The following is a 19,496-nucleotide window of genomic DNA, read 5'->3' on the forward strand; positions in this document are numbered from 1 at the left end:
AGTGTAGGTCAAGGTGTTTAAGATTTCTGTGAGGATGTGCAAGTTTGGAAAGTGGGGACTGTGGACCTGGAGAGGAGAGGGCAGAGAATGTAAGTAGGTTGAGTCAGAAAGAGGGAGAGGTGAGTTAAAAATGTTAGATGGGGAACAGAGGCAGGTTAAGATGAGGTCCAACATATGGCCATCTTTGTGAGTGGCTGCGAGAGACCATTGAGCAAGGCCGAAGGAGGAAATGAGGGATAGGAGCTTAGAGACATATGGATGGTAAGTGTCAATGGGGATGTTGAAGTAGCCCATGATGATAGTGGGAATGTCAATGGAAAAAAAGTTAAGTAGCCAAGTGCTGAAGTGGTGGAAGAAAATGGTGGCTGACCCTGTGAGGCGGTAAATGACAGACAGCTGGGTGTTGGAGGGAGAGTAGTGCACACACAGTGCACCTCAAAAGAGAGTTGAGTAACAGAGGGCAGCAGTGGGATTTAAGTGAAGGCACAGAAAACCTACTCATCCAAAATGCTTGCCGAAGGGCGGGGTGTGTGGGAAAGGTTGAACCCACAGTACGAAAGTGCAGCTGGAGAGGCTGTGTCAGAGGTGGTGAGCCAGGTTTTGCGATGGTAAAGAAGGAAAGTTTGTTAGTAATTAAAAGATCATGAATGTAGGAAAGTTTTTTGCAGACGGAGCAAGCGTTCCATAGAGCTCCTGTTACTGTGACTGGGGAAGCGGGGATTGGGTGAATGGGTATGAGGTTAGAAAGGTCGCGAGAGTTTGTGATAGATCGTGGATAGGAGGTATAATTGATTGTGGGGATGTGGTGAGGAGGACCATGATTTGGAGAGATGTCGCCGGCAGTGAGGAGGAGCAGAGAAAGTGTTAGCAGGTGGAAGCAGGAGAGAGCATGAGGTGGCTGTGTTTGGAGACACAGGATTGAATGTGGAGGAAAAATTCTGAGGAGATGAGATGGATGGGGAGGGTGGAGGGACAGATGGCCACTTCCTTACTAGGTTTAGGGATTAGGGGGCTTAGTTGAAAGTGGAAGACTATAGGGGAAAGAGTCAAAACTAAAAAAAACATAGTTAAGCAGAGTAAGCAAAGTGTGGGTGACCCGACTCCTGCCCTGACTAACTGCGGCTGAAGTAACTGCACACTTAGCGCCGATGAACACTTTGCGCAAGAAGACACTCGTGCATGCACCCCACACATGTGCACCCCTTATGCTGCTTCTAGATTTATAGGGCAGACTATAGCATTAAGTGAGGGGCATTGTGGGATTTGCTTGTGAACAAATTAGCAGCTGATCAACACACCAGGGGATGACTAGCTGATCAAAGACAGAACTAAGACTATGGATGGCTACACAGTATAACACTTCCACCATCAGATAAAGTCTACAAATAGGGAAAGGACAGACATATATAACTGAGTATTGAATGGAATGCAACTGATAACATATAGCACAAATACATACAGCAGAGATATTAAATTGTTTCAGGGGGAAAAAGCAGCAGATGACACATACAGCAAGCAGAGTTTGCTGTATGCATCTTGCGTACTGCAGTGCCGGAGACCTGTTCGTGTCTCACGGACTCAGTCTATAAGGCAACATGCACACATTGAGTATTTGGTCAGTATTTTACATCAGTATTTGTAAGCCAAAACCAAGAGTGGAAAAATCAGAGGAAAAGTACAGGTGCATCTCACAAAATTACAATATCAAAAAGTTAATTTATTTCAGTTCTTCTATACAAAAAATGAAACTCATATTATATAGTTTCATTACAAACAGAGTGATCTATTTTAAGTGTTTATTTCTGTTAATGTTGATGATTTATTGATTATGGCTTACAGCCAAAGAAAACACAGAAGTCATTATCTCAGTAAATGAAAATAATTAACAAAAACACCTGCAAAGACTCCCTAAGCATTTAAAAAGGCCCCTTAGTCTGTTTCAGTAGGCTCCGCAATCATAGGGAAGACTGCTGACTGGACAGATGTTCAGAAGGCAGTCATTAACACACTCCACAAGGTCCCAGGGTTCCATTTTAATTTGGAAATCAAGGTCCCAGAGTCTAGAGGAAGAATGGAGAGGCACACAATCCAAGCTGCTTGAGGTCTAGTGTGAAGTTTCCACAATCAGTGATGGTTTGGGGAGCCATCTCATCTGCTGGTGTAGGTCCACTGTGTTTTATCAAGACCAAAGTCAGCACAGCCGTCTACAAGGAAATCTAAATTTTAGAGCACTTCATGCTTCCCTCTGCCGACAAGCTTTTTGGAGATGGAGATATCATTCTCCAGCAGGACTTGGCCCCTGTCCACACTGCCAAAAGTACCAATACCTGGTTTACAAAGAACAGTGTCACTGTGCTTCATTGGCCAGCAAACTCGCCTGACCTTAACCCCATAGAGAATCTATTATAGAGAATCTATCGGGTATTGTCAAGAGGAAGATGAGAGACACCAGACCCAACAATGCAGACGAGCTAAAGGCTGCTATCAAAGCAACCTGGACTTCCATAACACCTCAGCAGTGCCACAGGCTGATCACCTCCATGCCACCATGCCGCATTGATGCAAAAGGAGCCCCGACCAAGTATTGAGTGCATTTATTTTACATACATTTCAGTAGGCCAACATCTCAGATTTTATAATCATTTTTAAAGCCCTTGTTATAAAGTATTCTAATTTACTGAGATAATGATTTTTGTGTTTTCATTGGCTGTAAGCCACAACCATCAACATTAACAGAAATAAACCCTTGAAATAGATCACTCTGTTTGTAATGACTCTATATAATACATGAGTTTCACTTTTTGATGATGTTCTAATTTAGTTAGATGCACCTGTATAATAAAAACACGTGCACCACTTCTACATTTTTGCCTTACAAATTATTGAGTTAAAAAACTCACCAAGTACTCAATGTGTGCACGTGGCCTTAAACTGAGTCAGTGAGATGTAATAGGAAACCAAACCCAGAGGTCATCAGATGACCTTAATTAAGGTACCATAGCAATGATCGGCAGTCGGGGTGTTGATCCTGTCAAAGGGGGTCTTTTAACCCCCTTTGAACCACTTAGATACTGATGTCTCAATTGACAGAGGTTTTTACAGGGTTAATAGGCCCTGATCAGTTTAAAACCGGCTTGGGAAGATACCATAGGGTGTCAGCTGTCATGTACAGCTGTCACCTGCAGGAATTTCGAACACGGGGGGTGCTATTTATTTATTCCAGATTTCCATTTTAAAATGGAGATGAGGGAGTAAGGCCCCATAACAACCGCCATTAATGCATATCGGCAGTCGTTAAAAGGTTAATACAAACTCAGGAGGCAGATTGATAGGGAGATCCATGTAAGGCCCATAGATCTTAACAGCTCACTTACATGTAAGAAAAATGTGGATTTCTCTGGAATAAAACATTGGATCGCAGCTATGAAATGTGACAACTATACAAAATAAAGCAGAATACTATGATCATAGGAAGTCTAATTAAACCTGACCGAGTAGGAGATGGTATAAATACCCAACAATCACTGTTTTTATTAAAGTTTTCAAGTAGTTGAACATAACATTGTGGCATGGTGATAAGACACTATGATCACATCAGTTAGTTATCTAGTTGTACAAAATGATTTGTGTATTTCACCTTAGCGAATACAACTATGCTTTGCATTCTGGGAAAGCACTATATCACGGTAAAACATAGTTCCATAATATTACACCATATACTGTACATCACACCACTTCAGTAAGAGTAGCTAGATTATTTATCAGTGCCTAGGGCTATGAGAGCACTCCCACAAACCGAGCTCTCTTTGTTTAGCAAGTGCTCATTGTGTTTATTACAGCTTGTTGTTAATTTTGTTACAAAATCGTTGTACATAAAAATCAGATAATTAAGAAATGATGGGGCCCCTGGCACAAAGAATGCCTGCACATTAAGAAAAAAATATCTGCATGGTAGCTAATAAAAGTAATCATTACCTTTGCTTGTAACCTTCCCCCTAGTGTAGATCTAGCATGGTAAATGACAATTAAGACATCGCCTTGCACGGTCACATCTAAAGGAATTTCAGCTTTGCAATCTTCAGTTCTGAATTCTCTGTATATTGGAAATAGTGGGAAAAAAGCTTAGTAGTCACAAAGAGTAAGCCAGTTAGATATGTGGCAAAGACAAGCAATTGCCTACATTTTAGGTGAATTGTCAGAATGAAGAATCAACCTGTTACCACAGTATGGCATGTATTATGCATTTTCAGCACTGTTCCCGAATAAGGCTATGTTCACACTGTGCGTTTTTTCCACACAACAAAAACGCAAGTTAATCCGTGTGTCAGCTAATTATTTATTATTATAGTGCCATATATTCTTCCATGGCGCTTTACATGTTAAAGAGATATACATAGAACAAACAATTACAATAAATTTTGAACAATAGAAGTCGACGACTGGTACAGGAGGAGAGACGACCCTGCCCGTGAGGGCACACAATCTACAAGGGATGGGTGAGGATACAGTAGGTGAGGGTAGAGCTAGTCGTGCAGCGGTATGGTGGAGCGAGGGTTACTGCAGGTTGTAGGCTTGTCGGAAGAGGTGGGTCTTCAGGTTCCTTTTGAAGGTTTCCACGGTAGGCGAGAGTCTGATGCGTTGGGGTAGAAAGTCCCAGAGTAGGGGGGATGCACGGGAGAAATCTTGTATGCGATTGTGGGAAAGAGAGATAATAGGGGAGTAGAGAAGGAGATCTTGTGAGGATCAGAGGTTGCGTGTAATTAAGTATCAGGAGATTAGGTCACAGATATATGGAGGAGACAGATGGCTTTGTATGTCATGGTTAGGGTAATGAATTGGAGTCTCTGAGCAATGGGGAGCCAGTGAAGGGATTGACAGAGAGGAGAGGCTGGGGAATAGCGGGGGGACAGGTTGATTAACCGGGCAGCAGAGTTTAGGATAGATTGGAGGGGTGCGAGAGCGTTGGAAGAGAGGTCACAGAGCAGGAGGTTGCAGTAGTCAAGGCGGGAGATGATGAGAGCGTGCACTAGTGTTTTTGCAGATTCGTGGTTGAGGAATGTGCGGATTAGGGAGATATTTTTGAGTTGGAATTGGCATGAAGTGGAAAGGGCTTGGATATGTGGTTTGAAGGAGAGATCAGAGTCCAGGGTTACACAGAGGCAGCCAGCTTGCAGGACTGGGGAGAGTGAGCAATGATGGATAGGTCAGATGGGGGGATTGAGTGAGACGGTGGAAAGTTGATGAATTCAGTTTTATCCAGGTTAAGTTTTAGAAATCTGTCAAAGAAGGATGAAATAGACAGACACTGTGGGATTCTGGTTAGTAGGGAGGAGATATAGGGAGGAGATATCGTGTCCAGAGAGTTAGATTTGTGTGTCATCAGCATAAAGGTAATACTGACAGCTATGGGACTCTATGAGCTGTCCTAGGCCGAAGGTGTAGATGGAGAGGAGCAGGGTTCCTAGGACTGAACCTTGGGGGCACCGACAGTTAGGGGGCGAGATGAGGAGGTGGTGTGTGAGTGGGAGACACTGAATGTCCTATCTGTTAAGTATGATGAGATCCAAGTTAGGTCCAAGTCTTTGATGCCAAGAGAGGAGAGTCTGAAGTAAGAGAGAATGGTCCACTGTGTCGAAGGCAGTGCTACTGAGAGCAGTCTCAACCCTAGGCAAGCCAGAGAGTCCCTGTTTTTTACTAGGTTCAATTTTGTTGACACTTTTCATCCAGAGGTCAAAAATGTCAAGGCTGATGCTTTGTCCCGAAGCTTCCCTGGTGGGGGTGACCATGAGAACTCTGCCCCAATATTACAGAAAGGGGAAGTAATTTCGGCATTGTACTCTGAACTGGAGGGTGAGGTGTTGGAGGCCCAGGGGGGGCGTTCCTGCCTCCTGCCCTCCAGGAAGGTTATTTGTACCATCTAATCTGCTTTGCAAAGTTATTAAGGAAGATTACAATTGTGTGCTTGCTGATCATCCAGGTCGTAAGGCAACCATGGACCTCCTCTCTCGTCATTTGTGGTGGCAGGGATTGCATGGGGATGTGATTTAACACGTATCTGCTTATAGTATTTGCGTGCGTTCTAAAGTATCGCATACCCGTTTGCATGGTACTTTACTTCCGCTACCTATCTCTAGCAGGCCATGGACACATCTGTCCATGGATTTTATTACTGAACTACCGGTTTCTGCAGGCAAAACGGTGGTTTTGGTGGTTGTAGATAGATTCAGTAAAATGGTTCACTTTGTCGCACTACCGTCACTTGCAAAAGACACAGCAGCGGTTTGTCTTGAGCTTCCTCAGGCCCTTAAGGTCCACAATGTTTTCCACAGGTCCTTAAGAAATATGTGTGACCTCTTGAGCCCTCACCCCTACCGCCAATAAAGTTTGATGGTAATCTGGAGTTTCAGACTTCGAGAATTGTAGATTCTCATCTTCAACGTCGTTCCCTACAATACTTGGTGCACTGGAAGGCTTATGGTCCAGAGGAGAGGATGTGAGTTACAGCATCAGAGGTGAACACTCCCAGGTTAGTTCGCTCATTCCACATATCTTATCCTGAGAAACCTGGTCCTGAGTGTCCGGAGGCCACTCGTAGAAGGGGGGTACTTTCACGGGTGTGTCAGCAGTGACAGACAGTCGCCCTGCAGTTGGTTGCAGAAGATCTCTTTGTTTGGCAATACAGACACCTTCTTAGCTATCTCACTCTAGGTCCCAGTGGCTACGTCCCTCCGTCTAATTGACACCAAGACCTGGGTGTTTAAATACTTGCTGTTTCCTTCTAGCAGGTGCCAGTGTTATTCACATGTTCCCTTGTGAAGGCTTGGAGCTGTTGCAGTCTGCTTACTTCCTCTCTGGTGCTAAGAGGACATTAGGTGTAATCTCTCTGAAGCCGGCTCAAGCCAAGTTACTTTCCCCCATTTTCGTCTCCCTTGCTGTCTTTAGTTGTTAGTGGGGACTGACTAGTGCTCATCCCCCCTTTCCTATCTATGGCCAAGCTCTAGGGAGATACAGGGTTTAGGTTCCTGTGCGGCGATTGGTGAGGAACCAATATAGGGACGATAGGGGAGACAGGGTAATATCAGATCAGCCAAGGAGGCCTTCACTCCTCCTCTCCCTAGTGTCTGGGCTGCCTTCTCCTCTTCTTTTTGTGTAGCACTTAATCTTTCCCACACCTTGCGTGAGAGTAGGTAATCACTACAGAATTAAAGTGTTACACTGACAGAAACCTATCCTAGAAGAAAAGAACACAAAAAAATAAATGTATAGTGCTCATCTGTGCTTGAAAAGAATAGATATATAGTGTACCTGGAAATGTGCCAACTTGTAGAGGACAAAATACTATTTCGTTTCTGAATGAATAGATGGATATGTAGTGCGGCTATGGATGATTTTAGTTGCTTAATTCAGTTATAGCATGTTCTACCCATCACAGGTTTTTAGTATAATTAAACAAAAATGAAACACTAGGCAAACCCTAAATAATTGAAATGGGAAATCCAAAATATAAGGCTTCCAAAATGATTAACACTGAGCCACTTGTATTGTTTTTACTATACTATACATTTTTACTATAGATGCATAAATACATACCTCATTTTATCATATTCTTGAGATGTCGTTGCCACTCTTTCGTCACCAACATACACTTCACAGAAAGGCCGACAGCCATTGCGTAGTTTGCTGAAAAGCGGTACTGGAGTCATAACTATGGCCTTGATTAGAATTGGCTTGCTATGTGGAATTATTGGCTCCTCTGCCATCATATCACACATGTACTCTATGTATCTGGAAGAAGAAATAACACATGTTTCTAGCATTTTACTATGAAATGCTGTTTGATTATATACATTCAAAGTTTACAAAAGGTATGTTAGGCAAGAGCCTTAAAGGTCAAACACCTTACCACAGATTTTTTTTTTATTGTTGGGACGTACTAAAAAGAATGAAGAAAAGGAATAAATAAAACGAATGGACAAAACTTACAGGTCCAAACATATGGAGAGGTATTATAGATTTCTTGTGCATCTTGGACATGAAATGAACATGAAATATATGAAGGCAATAGGGGGATGAACACACATCCCATACAAATAGGTATATACTATATTCCCTGAGCTTGGTATGTGGGAAATGAACATGGAATATATTTAGATAATAGGAAAATGAATACATATTACATATAAAAATGTATCGGTTATATTCCCTGTGCTTGGTAGGTGGGGAATGACCATGGAATATATGTAGATAATAAAGTAACTAACACATCCCATACAAACAGGTGTATATTATATTCCCTGTGCTTGAAAAATGAGGGATGAAAATGAAATTTATGTAGATAATAGGGGAAAAAACACATATCCCATATAAACAGGTATGTATTATATTCCCTGTACTTGGTAGGTGGGGAATAAACATGAAATATATGTAAACAATAGGGGAATGAACACTTCTCCCATATAAACAGGTGTATATTCTACTCCATGTGCTTGGTAGGTAGGAAAAGAACATAAAATGTATGTTGATTAAAGGGAAATTGAAACACTAATGCAGGTGCCACTGCATAGCTCTCCTTCCTCCTCCATGAAGGGATTATGACATACTCACTGACCCGGGCACAAGGCGTGGTCCTCTTTGTGGCTCCCTGCTCCATGTCTCCTGTAATGTCTCCTGTGTACTGTGTACACCGCACAAACTGGCGAAGCGCCTAGTGCATGCTCCCCAGTTCTTAAAAGAGCAGCGCACGCATCTGCAAGATGCTCTCAGCCAATGGTTGGGAGGCATCTTGTATAAAAGGCATCCTTCCCATTAGGTAGATGCCTGAGCAACCCCTGTGGTTTCCTACACAGTTCAACTGTATGGTGCCTCGTGTTAGTTTCCTTGTAGTTAGAACCTGAACTTCTGGTCCTTCTGTGGTCAGGCCCTGAAGATGAATTCCTGGTCCTTGTGTGGCCGAGGACTGAAGCCACGTCGGTGGTACCTAAACGCTGAAGCCGCTCTGGAGGTACCTAAACCTGATTCCGAGACCCATGTGTCTAAACGTGTAGCTATCCCAGTAATCCGTATTGTTAAGACTGTATTACCAGAATCCAAATCAAGCCCCGTCTGTGAATAGGTTTCAGTATCCGTTCTGCCCGAGGATTCAAAACCGTTGTAGTCTGAATGGAGCCCGAGTCCATGTCTGCGCACCTGACCCCTGGGATCAGCAGCTGCAGTACCGGGGACAGCCAAGGAGATATACCTGGCGGCTACCTGCAGCTCAAAACTGACTCCACCATCAGGAGCTCCAATGAAAACCAGTTAGCCACTTAACTAAACCCCCCTAGGTAAGCCCGGTCACATGACAAAGTGGGTCCATGAACCACATGCGCCACCTGCGCGTGACAGAAATGAACACACATCCCATATAAACAGGTACATATTGCATTCTCTGAGCTTGTTAAGTGGGGAATGAACTTGAAATATGTACAAAGTGTTTTACATAACATTGTGTACTTACTGATCTCAGTTTCTCAAAGTCTGTTAAGAGAGGAACACGGCAAAAACGAATGACTAGTTTATTTACTAACCAACTTTTTGACAAAGATGGCAGGGATGGCAGACCGTTATGTTAGGCACGCAGGTAGCGCACGTGGTTCCTGGACCCACTGTGCCAAGGGCTGGACTTGCCTAGGAGGGGCGTAGATAAGCGGCTACCAGGTGTTCACTGGAGCTCCTGATGTTAAAGTCAGGCTTGGCTGCAGGTAGCCACCAGGTGCCCCTCATAGACCGTCCTCGATAGTGCAGTTCCTGAACGCATGAGTCCTCCGGTATGCAGACACAGATATAGAATCAGGCTCCGTTCAGACTACTAAGTTTTGGATTCTCTGGCAAAATGGTTACGTACACGGGCACGGACTCTGGTTCTGTTCAGAGTACTAGGTACAGTATCAACTGCATAACCGTTACTGACATGGAGACTCAGAAAGGACTAATTCGGAGACTGAATGTAGCAGCCCATACATACGGGCCACAAATTCAGACACAGAGGTCTTGGATACTGATTCAGGGTCTGGCTGCACATGGATGAGGGAATGAAATTCAGGCACTAGCCACACTAGGACGAGGGACTTCGGGTACAGGTCTGGCCACATCAGGACCAGGAGCCCTCACAACTCACTAGTTGACCATACTACCTAATGATTTACTTTGTTGATTGGCAACTCCATATTGGGGTGGGTGCCTTATATACAAGATGTCTCACAGCTATTGGCTGGGAGTCATCTTGTAAGTGTATTCTCATACTAAATACTGAAGGCATTTACCTATGTGCGTGCGCTGTCCCTTTAAGAGCAGGGGAGAAGCGCCACCGGGAACTTCAGGGCGCACACACAGCAGGACACAGGAAGAGAAAGGGAGCATGCCAGGGACCAAGCCGCGCGGCAGGGGCGGTGAGTATGCCGGTCTCTCTGCAGGGAGGAAGAAAAACCCATGCAGGGGTGCTGGCATCAGCGTTACACAGTGAACACTCCAACAACCTTTGCTGCATCACCTGCAGAACATTCCACCAGGTACAGATATAATTCCCTAGAGACTGTGTCAAAAAATTATAACAATTCCTAAAGCCAATAGTGAGGAGGCATTTACGCCATTCCCTCCTCCTCTCCTTTAAGTCTCTTAGATGCAAAATTGCACAATGTACAATGGGAAGTGGGTAAATTGCATATACAGTTAGGTCCATATATATTTGGACAGAGACAACATTTTTCTAATTTTGGTTCTAGACATTACCACAATGAATTTTAAACAAAACAATTCAGATGCAGTTCAAGTTCAGACTTTCAGCTTTCATTTGAGGGTATCCACATTAAAATTGGATGAAGGGTTTAGGAGTTTCAGCTCCTTAACATGTGCCACCCTGTTTTTAAAGGGACCACAAGTAATTGGACAGATTAAATAATTGTAAATAAAATGTTCATTTCTAGTACTTGGTTGAAAACCCTTTGTTGGCAATGACTGCCTGAAGTCTTGAACTCATGGACATCACCAGACGCTGTGTTTCCTCCTTTTTGATGCTCTGCCAGGCCTTCACTGCGGTGGTTTTCAGTTGCTGTTTGTTTGTGGGCCTTTCTGTCTGAAGTTTAGTCTTTAACAAGTGAAATGCATGCTCAATTGGGTTGAGATCAGGTGACTGACTAGGCCATTCAAGAATATTCCACTTCTTTGCTTTAATAAACTCCTGGGTTGCTTTGGCTTTATGTTTTGGGTCATTGTCCATCTGTAGCATGAAACGACGACCAATCAGTTTGGCTGCATTTGGCTGGATCTGAGCACACAGTATGGCTCTGAATACATCAGAATTCATTCGGCTGCTTCTGTCCTGTGTCACATCCTCAATAAACACTAGTGACCCAGTGCCACTGGCAGCCATGCATGCCCAAGCCATCACACTGCCTCCGTCGTGTTTTACAGATGATGTGGTATGCTTTGGATCATGAGCTGTACCACGCCTTCGCCATACTTTTCTCTTTCCATCATTCTGGTAGAGGTTGATCTTGGTTTCATCTGTCCAAAGAATGTTCTTCCAGAACTGTGCTGGCTTTTTTAGATGTTTTTTTTTTAGCAAAGTCCAGTCTAGCCTTTTTATTCTTGATGCTTATGAGTGGCTTGCACCGTGTATTTACTTTCATGCAGTATTCTTTTTATGGAAGATTTGGATATTGATACGCCTACCTCCTGGAGAGTGTTGTTCACTTGGTTCGCTGTTGTGAAGGGGTTTCTCTTCACCATGGAGATTATTCTGCGATCATCCACCACTGTTGTCTTCCGTGGGCGCCCAGGTCTTTTTGCATTGATGAGTTCACCAGTGCTTTCTTTCTTTCTCAGGATGTATCAAACTGTAGATTTTGCCACTCCTAATATTGTAGCAATTTCTCGGATGAGTTTTTTCTGTTTTTGCAGCTTAATGATGGCTTGTTTCACCTGCATGGAGAGCTCCTTTGAGCGCATGTTTACTTCACAGCAAAACCTTCCAAATGCAAGCACCACACCTCAAATCAACTACAGGCCTTTTATCTGCTTAATTGAGAATGACATAACCTAGGGATTGCCCACACCTGTCCATGAAATAGCCTTGGAGTCAATTGTACAATTACTTTTGGTCCCTTTAAAAACAGGGTGGCACATGTTAAGGAGCTGAAACTCCCAAACCCTTCATTCAATTTTAATGTGGATACCCTCAAATGAAAGCTGAAAGTCTGAACTTGAACTGCATCTGAATTGTTTTGTTTAAAATTAATTGTGGTAATGTCTAGAACCAAAATTAGAAAATGTTGTCTCTGTCCAAATATATATGGACCTATATATAGTGTACAGACAAAAAGTTTGGACACACCTTCTCATTTTAAGATTTTTCTGTATTTTCATGACTTTGAAAATTGTACATTCACACTGAAGGCATCAAAACTATGAATTAACACATGTGGAATTATATACTTAACAAAAAAGTGTGAAACAACTGAAAATATGTCTTATATTCTAGGTTCTTCAAAGTAGCCACCTTTTGCTTTGATGACTGCTTTGCACACTCTTGGCATTCTCTTGATGAGCTTCAAGAGGTAGTCACCGGAAATGGTTTTCACTTCACAGGTGTGCCCTGTCAGGTTTAATAAGTGGGATTTCTTGCCTTATAAATGGGGTTGGGACCATCAGTTGTGTTGTGCAGAAGTGTGGTGGATACACAGCTGATAGTCCTACTGAATAGACTGTTAGAATTTGTATTATGGCATGAAAAAAGCAGCTAAGTAAAGAAAAACAAGTGGCCATCATTACTTTAAGAAATTAAAGTCATTCAGTCCGAAAAATTGGGAAAACTTTGAAAGTGTCCCCAAGTGCGGTTGCAAAAACCATCAAGCACTACAAAGAAACTGGCTCACATGAGGACCGCCCCAGGAAAGGAAGACCAAGAGTCACCTCTGCTTCTGAGGATAAGTTTATCCGAGTCACCAGCCTCAGAAACCGCAGGTTAACAGCAGCTCAGATTAGAGACCAGGTCAATGCCACACAGAGCTCTAGCAGCAGACACATCTCTACAACAACTGTTAAGAGGAGACTTTGTGCAGCAGGACTTCAAGGTAAAATAGCTGCTAGGAAACCACTGCTAAGGACAGGCAACAAGCAGAAGAGACTTGTTTGGGCTAAAGAACACAAGGAATGGACATTAGACCAGTGGAAATCTGTGCTTTGGTCTGATGAGTCCAAATTTGAGATCTTTGGTTCCAACCAACGTGTCTTTGTGCGATGGAGAAAAGGTGAACGGATGGACTCTACATGCTTGGTTCCCACAGTGAAGCATAGAGAAGGAGGTGTGATGGTGTGGGGGTGCTTTGCTAGTTACACTGTTGGGGATTTATTCAAAATTGAAGGCATACTGAACCAGCATGGCTACCACAGCATCTTGCAGCGGCATGCTATTCCATCCGGTTTGCGTTTAGTTAGACCATCATTTATTTTTCAACAGGACAATGACCCCAAACACACCTCCAGGATGTGTAAGGGCTATTTGACCAAGAAGGAGAGTGATGGGGTGCTACGCCAGAAGACCTGGCCTCCACAGTCACCAGACCTAAACCCAATCGAGATGGTTTGGGGTGAGCTGGACCGCAGAGTGAAGGCAAAAGGGCCAACAAGTGCTAAGCATCTCTGGGAACTCCTTCAAGATTGATGGAAGACCATTTCCAGTGACTACCTCTTGAAGCTCATCAAGAGAATGCCAAGAGTGTGCAAAGCAGTCATCAAAGCAAAAGGTGGCTACTGTGAAGAACCTAGAATATAAGTCATGAAAATACAGAAAAATCTTTAAATTAGGTGTGTCCAAACTTTTGGTCTGCACTGTATGTGTATATATATATATATATATATATATATATATATATATATATATATATACACACACACACATACATATATATATATATATATATATATATATATATACATATACATATATACATATATACACACACACACATATATACAGTACAGACCAAAAGTTTGAACACACCTAATTTAAAGATTTTTCTGTATTTTCATGACTATGAAAATTGTACATTCACACTGAAGGCATCAAAACTATGAAGTAACATGTGGAATTATATATTATATAAAACTGCCCCACCAGTAAAAGCCTTCAGTGAAGAAGTAAATAAAAATGTTACCGCTGAAAACATCATCTTGTCCTGCAAAAAGCAAGCCACCATACAGCTCCATCAGCCCAAAAAAAGTTATAGCTCTCAGAATAAAGCGAAGCAAAAATATATATTTTTTCTATAAAACAGTTTTTATTGTGTAAAAGCGCCAAAACATAAAAAAAAACAATTTAAACGTACTTTACCAATTTTACAAGTGAAGCGACATAAGAAAAAAAAAACAATTCCTGAATTGCTGGTTTTTGTTGATTCTGCCTCCCAAAAATCGGAATAGATAGCAATCAAAACAGGTTGTGTGCCTGAAAATGGCGCCAATTAAAACAAGCCCTTACATGATTCTGTCAGTCAAAATATGTTAAAATTCTAGCTCTCAAAATATGGTGATGCAAAATACTAGTTTTTGCAAAAAAAAAAAGTATCTTTTAGTGTATGACAGGAGCCAAACATAAAAACAAGTTATAAATCTGGAATCGTTGTAATCTCACAGACACAAAGAATAAAGTCATCTAATCACTTACAATGAACGAGGAACGGCGTAAAGAATAAATAAAACTAATTCTTCACTTGCTGTTGATTTGTTCAATCTGCCGCACAAAGATCGATGAGCGCTTACACTGAGGTTTTCGTGTAAATCTCTGAATTACATGATTCAGACAGAACCCCGACGGAATATTCCCTCTAAGGCAGATGGAGACACTGTGCGACGTCTGGCCTCTAATCTGGTGGTGTCCGTCTATTTAGGCAGCATAAAAGTGCAGTTGGCCACAGTTTAGTGCACCTCTGAAAACAAGACAACCCTGAAGAAAGGCCAGACAGAGACCAGAGTAACTCTGCTGCATCATTATAGTGAACGGATCCCTTGAGGATTTTATCTGAATCAGTGTCACTCAGATTTAACCCCTTTACTCCAAAGGTTGTTGCACGTTAATGACCAGGCAAATTTTTACACTTCTGACCACTGTCACTTTATGAGTTAATAACTTTGGAATTCTTCAATGGATCCCACAGATTCTGAGACTGTTTTCGTGACATATTGTACTTCATGATAGTGGTAAGATTTATTTGATATGACTGGCGATTATTTGTGAAAAAATCTGAAATTTGGCAAAAATGTTGTTATTTTTTATGCCCTTAAATCAGAGAAATATGTCGCACAAAATAGTTAATAAATGACATTTCCCACATGTCTACGTTACATCAACACAATTTTGGAACCAAATTTTTTTTTATTAGGAAGTTATAAGGGTTAAAAGTTGACCAGCGATATCTAATTTTTCCAACAAAATTTACAAAAACATTTTTTTAGGGACCACATCACAGTTGGAGACTTTGAGGGGCCTTCATGAAAGAAAATACCCAAAAGTGACACCATTCTAAAAACTGCAGCCTCTCAAGGTACTCAAAACCACTCAATAAGTTTATTAACCCTTCAGGTGCTTCACAGGAATTTTTGAAATGTGGGAGAAAACCTTTTTTTCACAAAAATGTTAGTTTACACCCACATTTTATTATTTTAGCAAAGGAAACAGGAAAAAAAATGGACCCCAAAATTTGTTGAGCAATTTCTCCTGAGCACGCAGATACCCCATATGTGGGGGAAAACCACTATTTGGGCACACGGCAGGGTTCGGAAGGGAAGGAGCGCTTTTTCACTTTTTGAATGTAAAATTTGCTTGCATATTTAGTGGACGCCATGTCACCTTTGGGGAGCTCCTGATGTGCCTAAACAGAGAAAACCACCCCACAAGTGACCCCATTTTGGAAACTAGTCCCCTTAAGGAAGGTATCTAGATGTGTGGTGAGCACTTTGAACCCCAAAGTGTTACGCAAAAGTTTATAATGTAGAGCCGTGAAAATAAAAAAAAATCACTTTTTCACACAAAAATGATGTTTAGCCGCAATTTTTTAATTTCACAGGTAACAGGAGAAATTGGACCCCAAAAGTTGTTGTGCAATTTCTCCTTAACACATGGATACCCCATATGTGGTCGAAAAGGCACAGTGCAAAGCTCAGAAGGGAAGAAGCGCCATATTGGAGTTCAGATTTTGCTGGGCTGGTTTGATGGTGCCATGTCACATTGGCAGAGCCCCTAAAGTGCCATAACAGCAGAACCCCCCATAAGAGACCCCATTTTACAAACTACACCTCTCAATGAATTCATCTCAATTGACACCACATGTGCCTCACAGAATATTACATTATTAGGCGGTGAAGAAAGAATAATTACATTTTTGCCACCAAAGTTTTGTTTTAGCCCCAGATTTTACATTGGGAAATGGGTAAAAATTGCACCAAAATTTGACACACAATTTTTGCTGTATGTAATCCTTACAGTGGTGGCCACAAGTATTGGCACCCCTGCAATTCTGTCAGATAATACTCAGTTTCTTCCTGAAAATGATTGCAATCACAAATTCTTTGGTATTATCTTCATTTAATTAGTCTTCGATGAAAAAACACAAAAAGAATTGTCCTAAAGCCAAATTGGATATAATTCCACACCAAACCTAAAAAGGGGGTGGACAAAAGTATTGGCACCCTCAGCCTAATACTTGGTTGCACAACCTTTAGCCAAAATAACTGCGAACAACCGCTTCCGGTAACCATCAATGAGTTTCTTACAATGCTCTGCTGGAATTGTAGACCATTCTTCTTTGGCAAACTGCTCCAGGTCCCTGATATTTGAAGGGTGCCTTCTCCAAACTGCCATTTTGAGATCTCTCAACAGGTGTTCTATGGGATTCAGGTCTGGACTCATTGCTGGCCACCTTAGAAGTCTCCAGTGCTTTCTCTCAAACCATTTTATAGTGCTTTTGGAAGTGTGTTTTGGGTCATTGTCCTGCTGGAAGACCCATGACCTCTGAGGGAGACCCAGCTTTCTCACACTGGGCCCTACATTATGCTGCAAAATTTGTTGGTAGTCTTCAAACTTCATAATGCCATGCACACGGTCAAGCAGTCCAGTGCCAGAGGCAGCAAAGCAACCCCAAAACATCAGGGAACCTCCGCCTAGTTCGACAGTAGGGACCGTGTTCTTTTCTTTGAATGCCTCCTTTTTTTTTCCTGTACACTCTATGTTGATGCTTTTTCCCAAAAAGCTCTACTTTTGTCTCATCTGACCAGAGAACATTCTTCCAAAACGTTTTAGACTTTCTCAGGTAAGTTTTGGCAAACTCCAGCCTGGCTTTTTTATGTCTCGGGGTAAGAAGTGAGGTCTTCCTGGGTATCCTACCATACGGTCCCTTTTCATTCAGACGCCGACGGATAGTACGGGTTGACACTGTTGTACCCTCGGACTGCAGGGCAGCTTGAACTTGTTTGGATGTTAGCTTAGGTTCTTTATCCACCATTTGCACAATCTTGCGTTGAAATTTCTCAATTTTTCTTTTCCGTCCACATCTAGGGAGGCTAGCCACAGCGCCATGGGCTTTAAACTTCTTGATGACAATGCGCACGGAAGACACAGGAACATTCAGGTCTTTGGAGATGGACTTGTAGCCTTGAGATTGCTCATGCTTCCTCACAATTTGGTTTCTCAAGTCCTCAGACAGTTCTTTGGTCTTCTTTCTTTTCTCCATGCTCAATGTGGTACACACAAGGACACAGGACAGAGGATGAGGCAACTTTAATCCATGTTAACTGGCTGCAAGTGTGATTTCGTTATTGCCAACACCTGTTAGGTGCCACAGGTAAGTTCCAGGTGCTGTTAATTACACGAATTAGAGAAGCATCACATGATTTTTCAAACAGTGCCAATACTTCTGTCCACCCCCTTTTTTAGGTTTGGTGTGGAATTATATCCAATTTGGGTTTAGGACAATTCTTTTTGTGTTTTTTTCATTGAAGACAAATTAAATGAAGATAATAATACCAAAGAATTTGTGATTGCAATCATTTTTAGGTAGAAACTGAGTATTATCTGACAGAATTGCAGGGGTGCCAATACTTTTGGCCACCACTGTAGCTCCTACATAATTCAGATGAACCCCCGAGGGATCCATTCACTATAATGAGGCAGCAGTTAGGCTTCTTTCACATGTCAGTGTGTCCGGTACGTGTGGTGACACCATCTGTGCACATGTCAGTGTGTTTCCATGGACCGTTTGTCAGTGGGCAAAATACGTCGACATGTCCATTTTTTGGGCTACACAGGCCGCAAAACTTCCCACACGGATGTGTGACACATGAAGGCGCCTGGGAATCAGTGTAGAGTTAGCGCTGTTCACAAGCCCCAGGTGCTTAACGTTGCCCTCATCATTGTTCAATGCTCGAATTGCGATCAGCACGGGCAAGGGACAATGATGAGAGTACTATTCTGCTCCTGCAGTGTCCTGGTGTGAAAATAAGAACAAAATGAAAAAAATCCTTATATTCATCAGTCCGAAGATGACCCTCGCTGCAATTCACCAGACAGCTCAAGCTGAGGAGCCACGGAGAAAAATGACTCGCTGCAGCGAGCGGGCCCTGGAGCTGCACTGAACTCAGTGAGTGACAGGACATCACTTGCTGAGCGCAGCTCTGGGGCCTGCTTGCTGGAGCGAGTCATTCTCCCCGGCGGGAGCAGCCAGATGGGTTACAGCGGGGAACATCTTCAGACAGGTGGGTGTAAGGATTTTTTTATTTCATTCTTATTTTTACATCAGGACACAGAGGGAGCAGAATACTACTCTCAAAATTGTCCCATGCTTGCGCTGATTGTAGTGTCGGCAGGGGGTAATGATAAAGGCAGCGTTCAGCACCCGGCGTTTGGGAACAGCACTAATTGTACCGCTGAGTCCCAGGCGCCGGTACGTGTGCTCCTGATGCGGCACACGGCTGCCATACAAGTGAACACTGATATCTCAGGTTCTGTTTTTTCCGTTACTGGAAATATAAGGACGTGTGAAACTGGTCTTACTCTGGACTCCGTCTGGCCTCTGTTTAGCGGTGTCCTTTATTTCAGAGGTTCACAAAACTGTGGCCGACGGCACTTTTATTCACCGCTAATAAAAAGACGGACACCGTGGGATCGCAGGCCAGGCGGCGACCATAGTGTCGCCATCTGCCTCATTATATAGAATCTTTCTCCGGGGGTTCCGTCTGAATCACGTATTTCACGGTTTATACAGAAAACCAGGTTTAAGCGCAGAGCGAAGGATAAATGTGAGCCGAGCCATACTGTAATCTTTGGGAGACAAAACAAACAGGAAGAATTGGTTTTATTTGTTAACGCCGTTCCTCGTGTGGTTTAAGTGATTAGACGACTTCATTCTTCGTGTCGGTGCAATTACAGCAATACCAGATCTATATTGCTTTGTCATGTTTGGCTGTGT

The 19,496-nt window shown here is 42.7% G+C and overlaps 1 protein-coding gene across 7 annotated transcripts in view; it reads right to left on the reverse strand.

Annotated features, from left to right (window-relative positions):
• The window catches only part of GAK (cyclin G associated kinase), a 609,434-nt gene that overhangs the window by 214,778 nt on the left and 375,160 nt on the right, over positions 1-19,496 (reverse strand). For all 7 annotated transcript variants that reach the window (XM_073684854.1, XM_073684861.1, XM_073684827.1 and 4 more), the window contains 2 exons: positions 7,591-7,785; positions 3,976-4,093 (listed from right to left, as the gene is read on the reverse strand). In XM_073684854.1, coding sequence (XP_073540955.1) covers positions 3,976-4,093; positions 7,591-7,785 — 313 coding nt within the window. The remainder of the gene's footprint in view (positions 1-3,975; positions 4,094-7,590; positions 7,786-19,496) is intronic.

The sequence above is a fragment of the Phyllobates terribilis genome, unplaced genomic scaffold (assembly GCF_046119375.1).
Source record: "Phyllobates terribilis strain yellow unplaced genomic scaffold, ASM4611937v1 Scaffold_1__5_contigs__length_1240528914, whole genome shotgun sequence".
Classification (NCBI taxonomy): Eukaryota; Metazoa; Chordata; class Amphibia; order Anura; family Dendrobatidae; genus Phyllobates; species Phyllobates terribilis.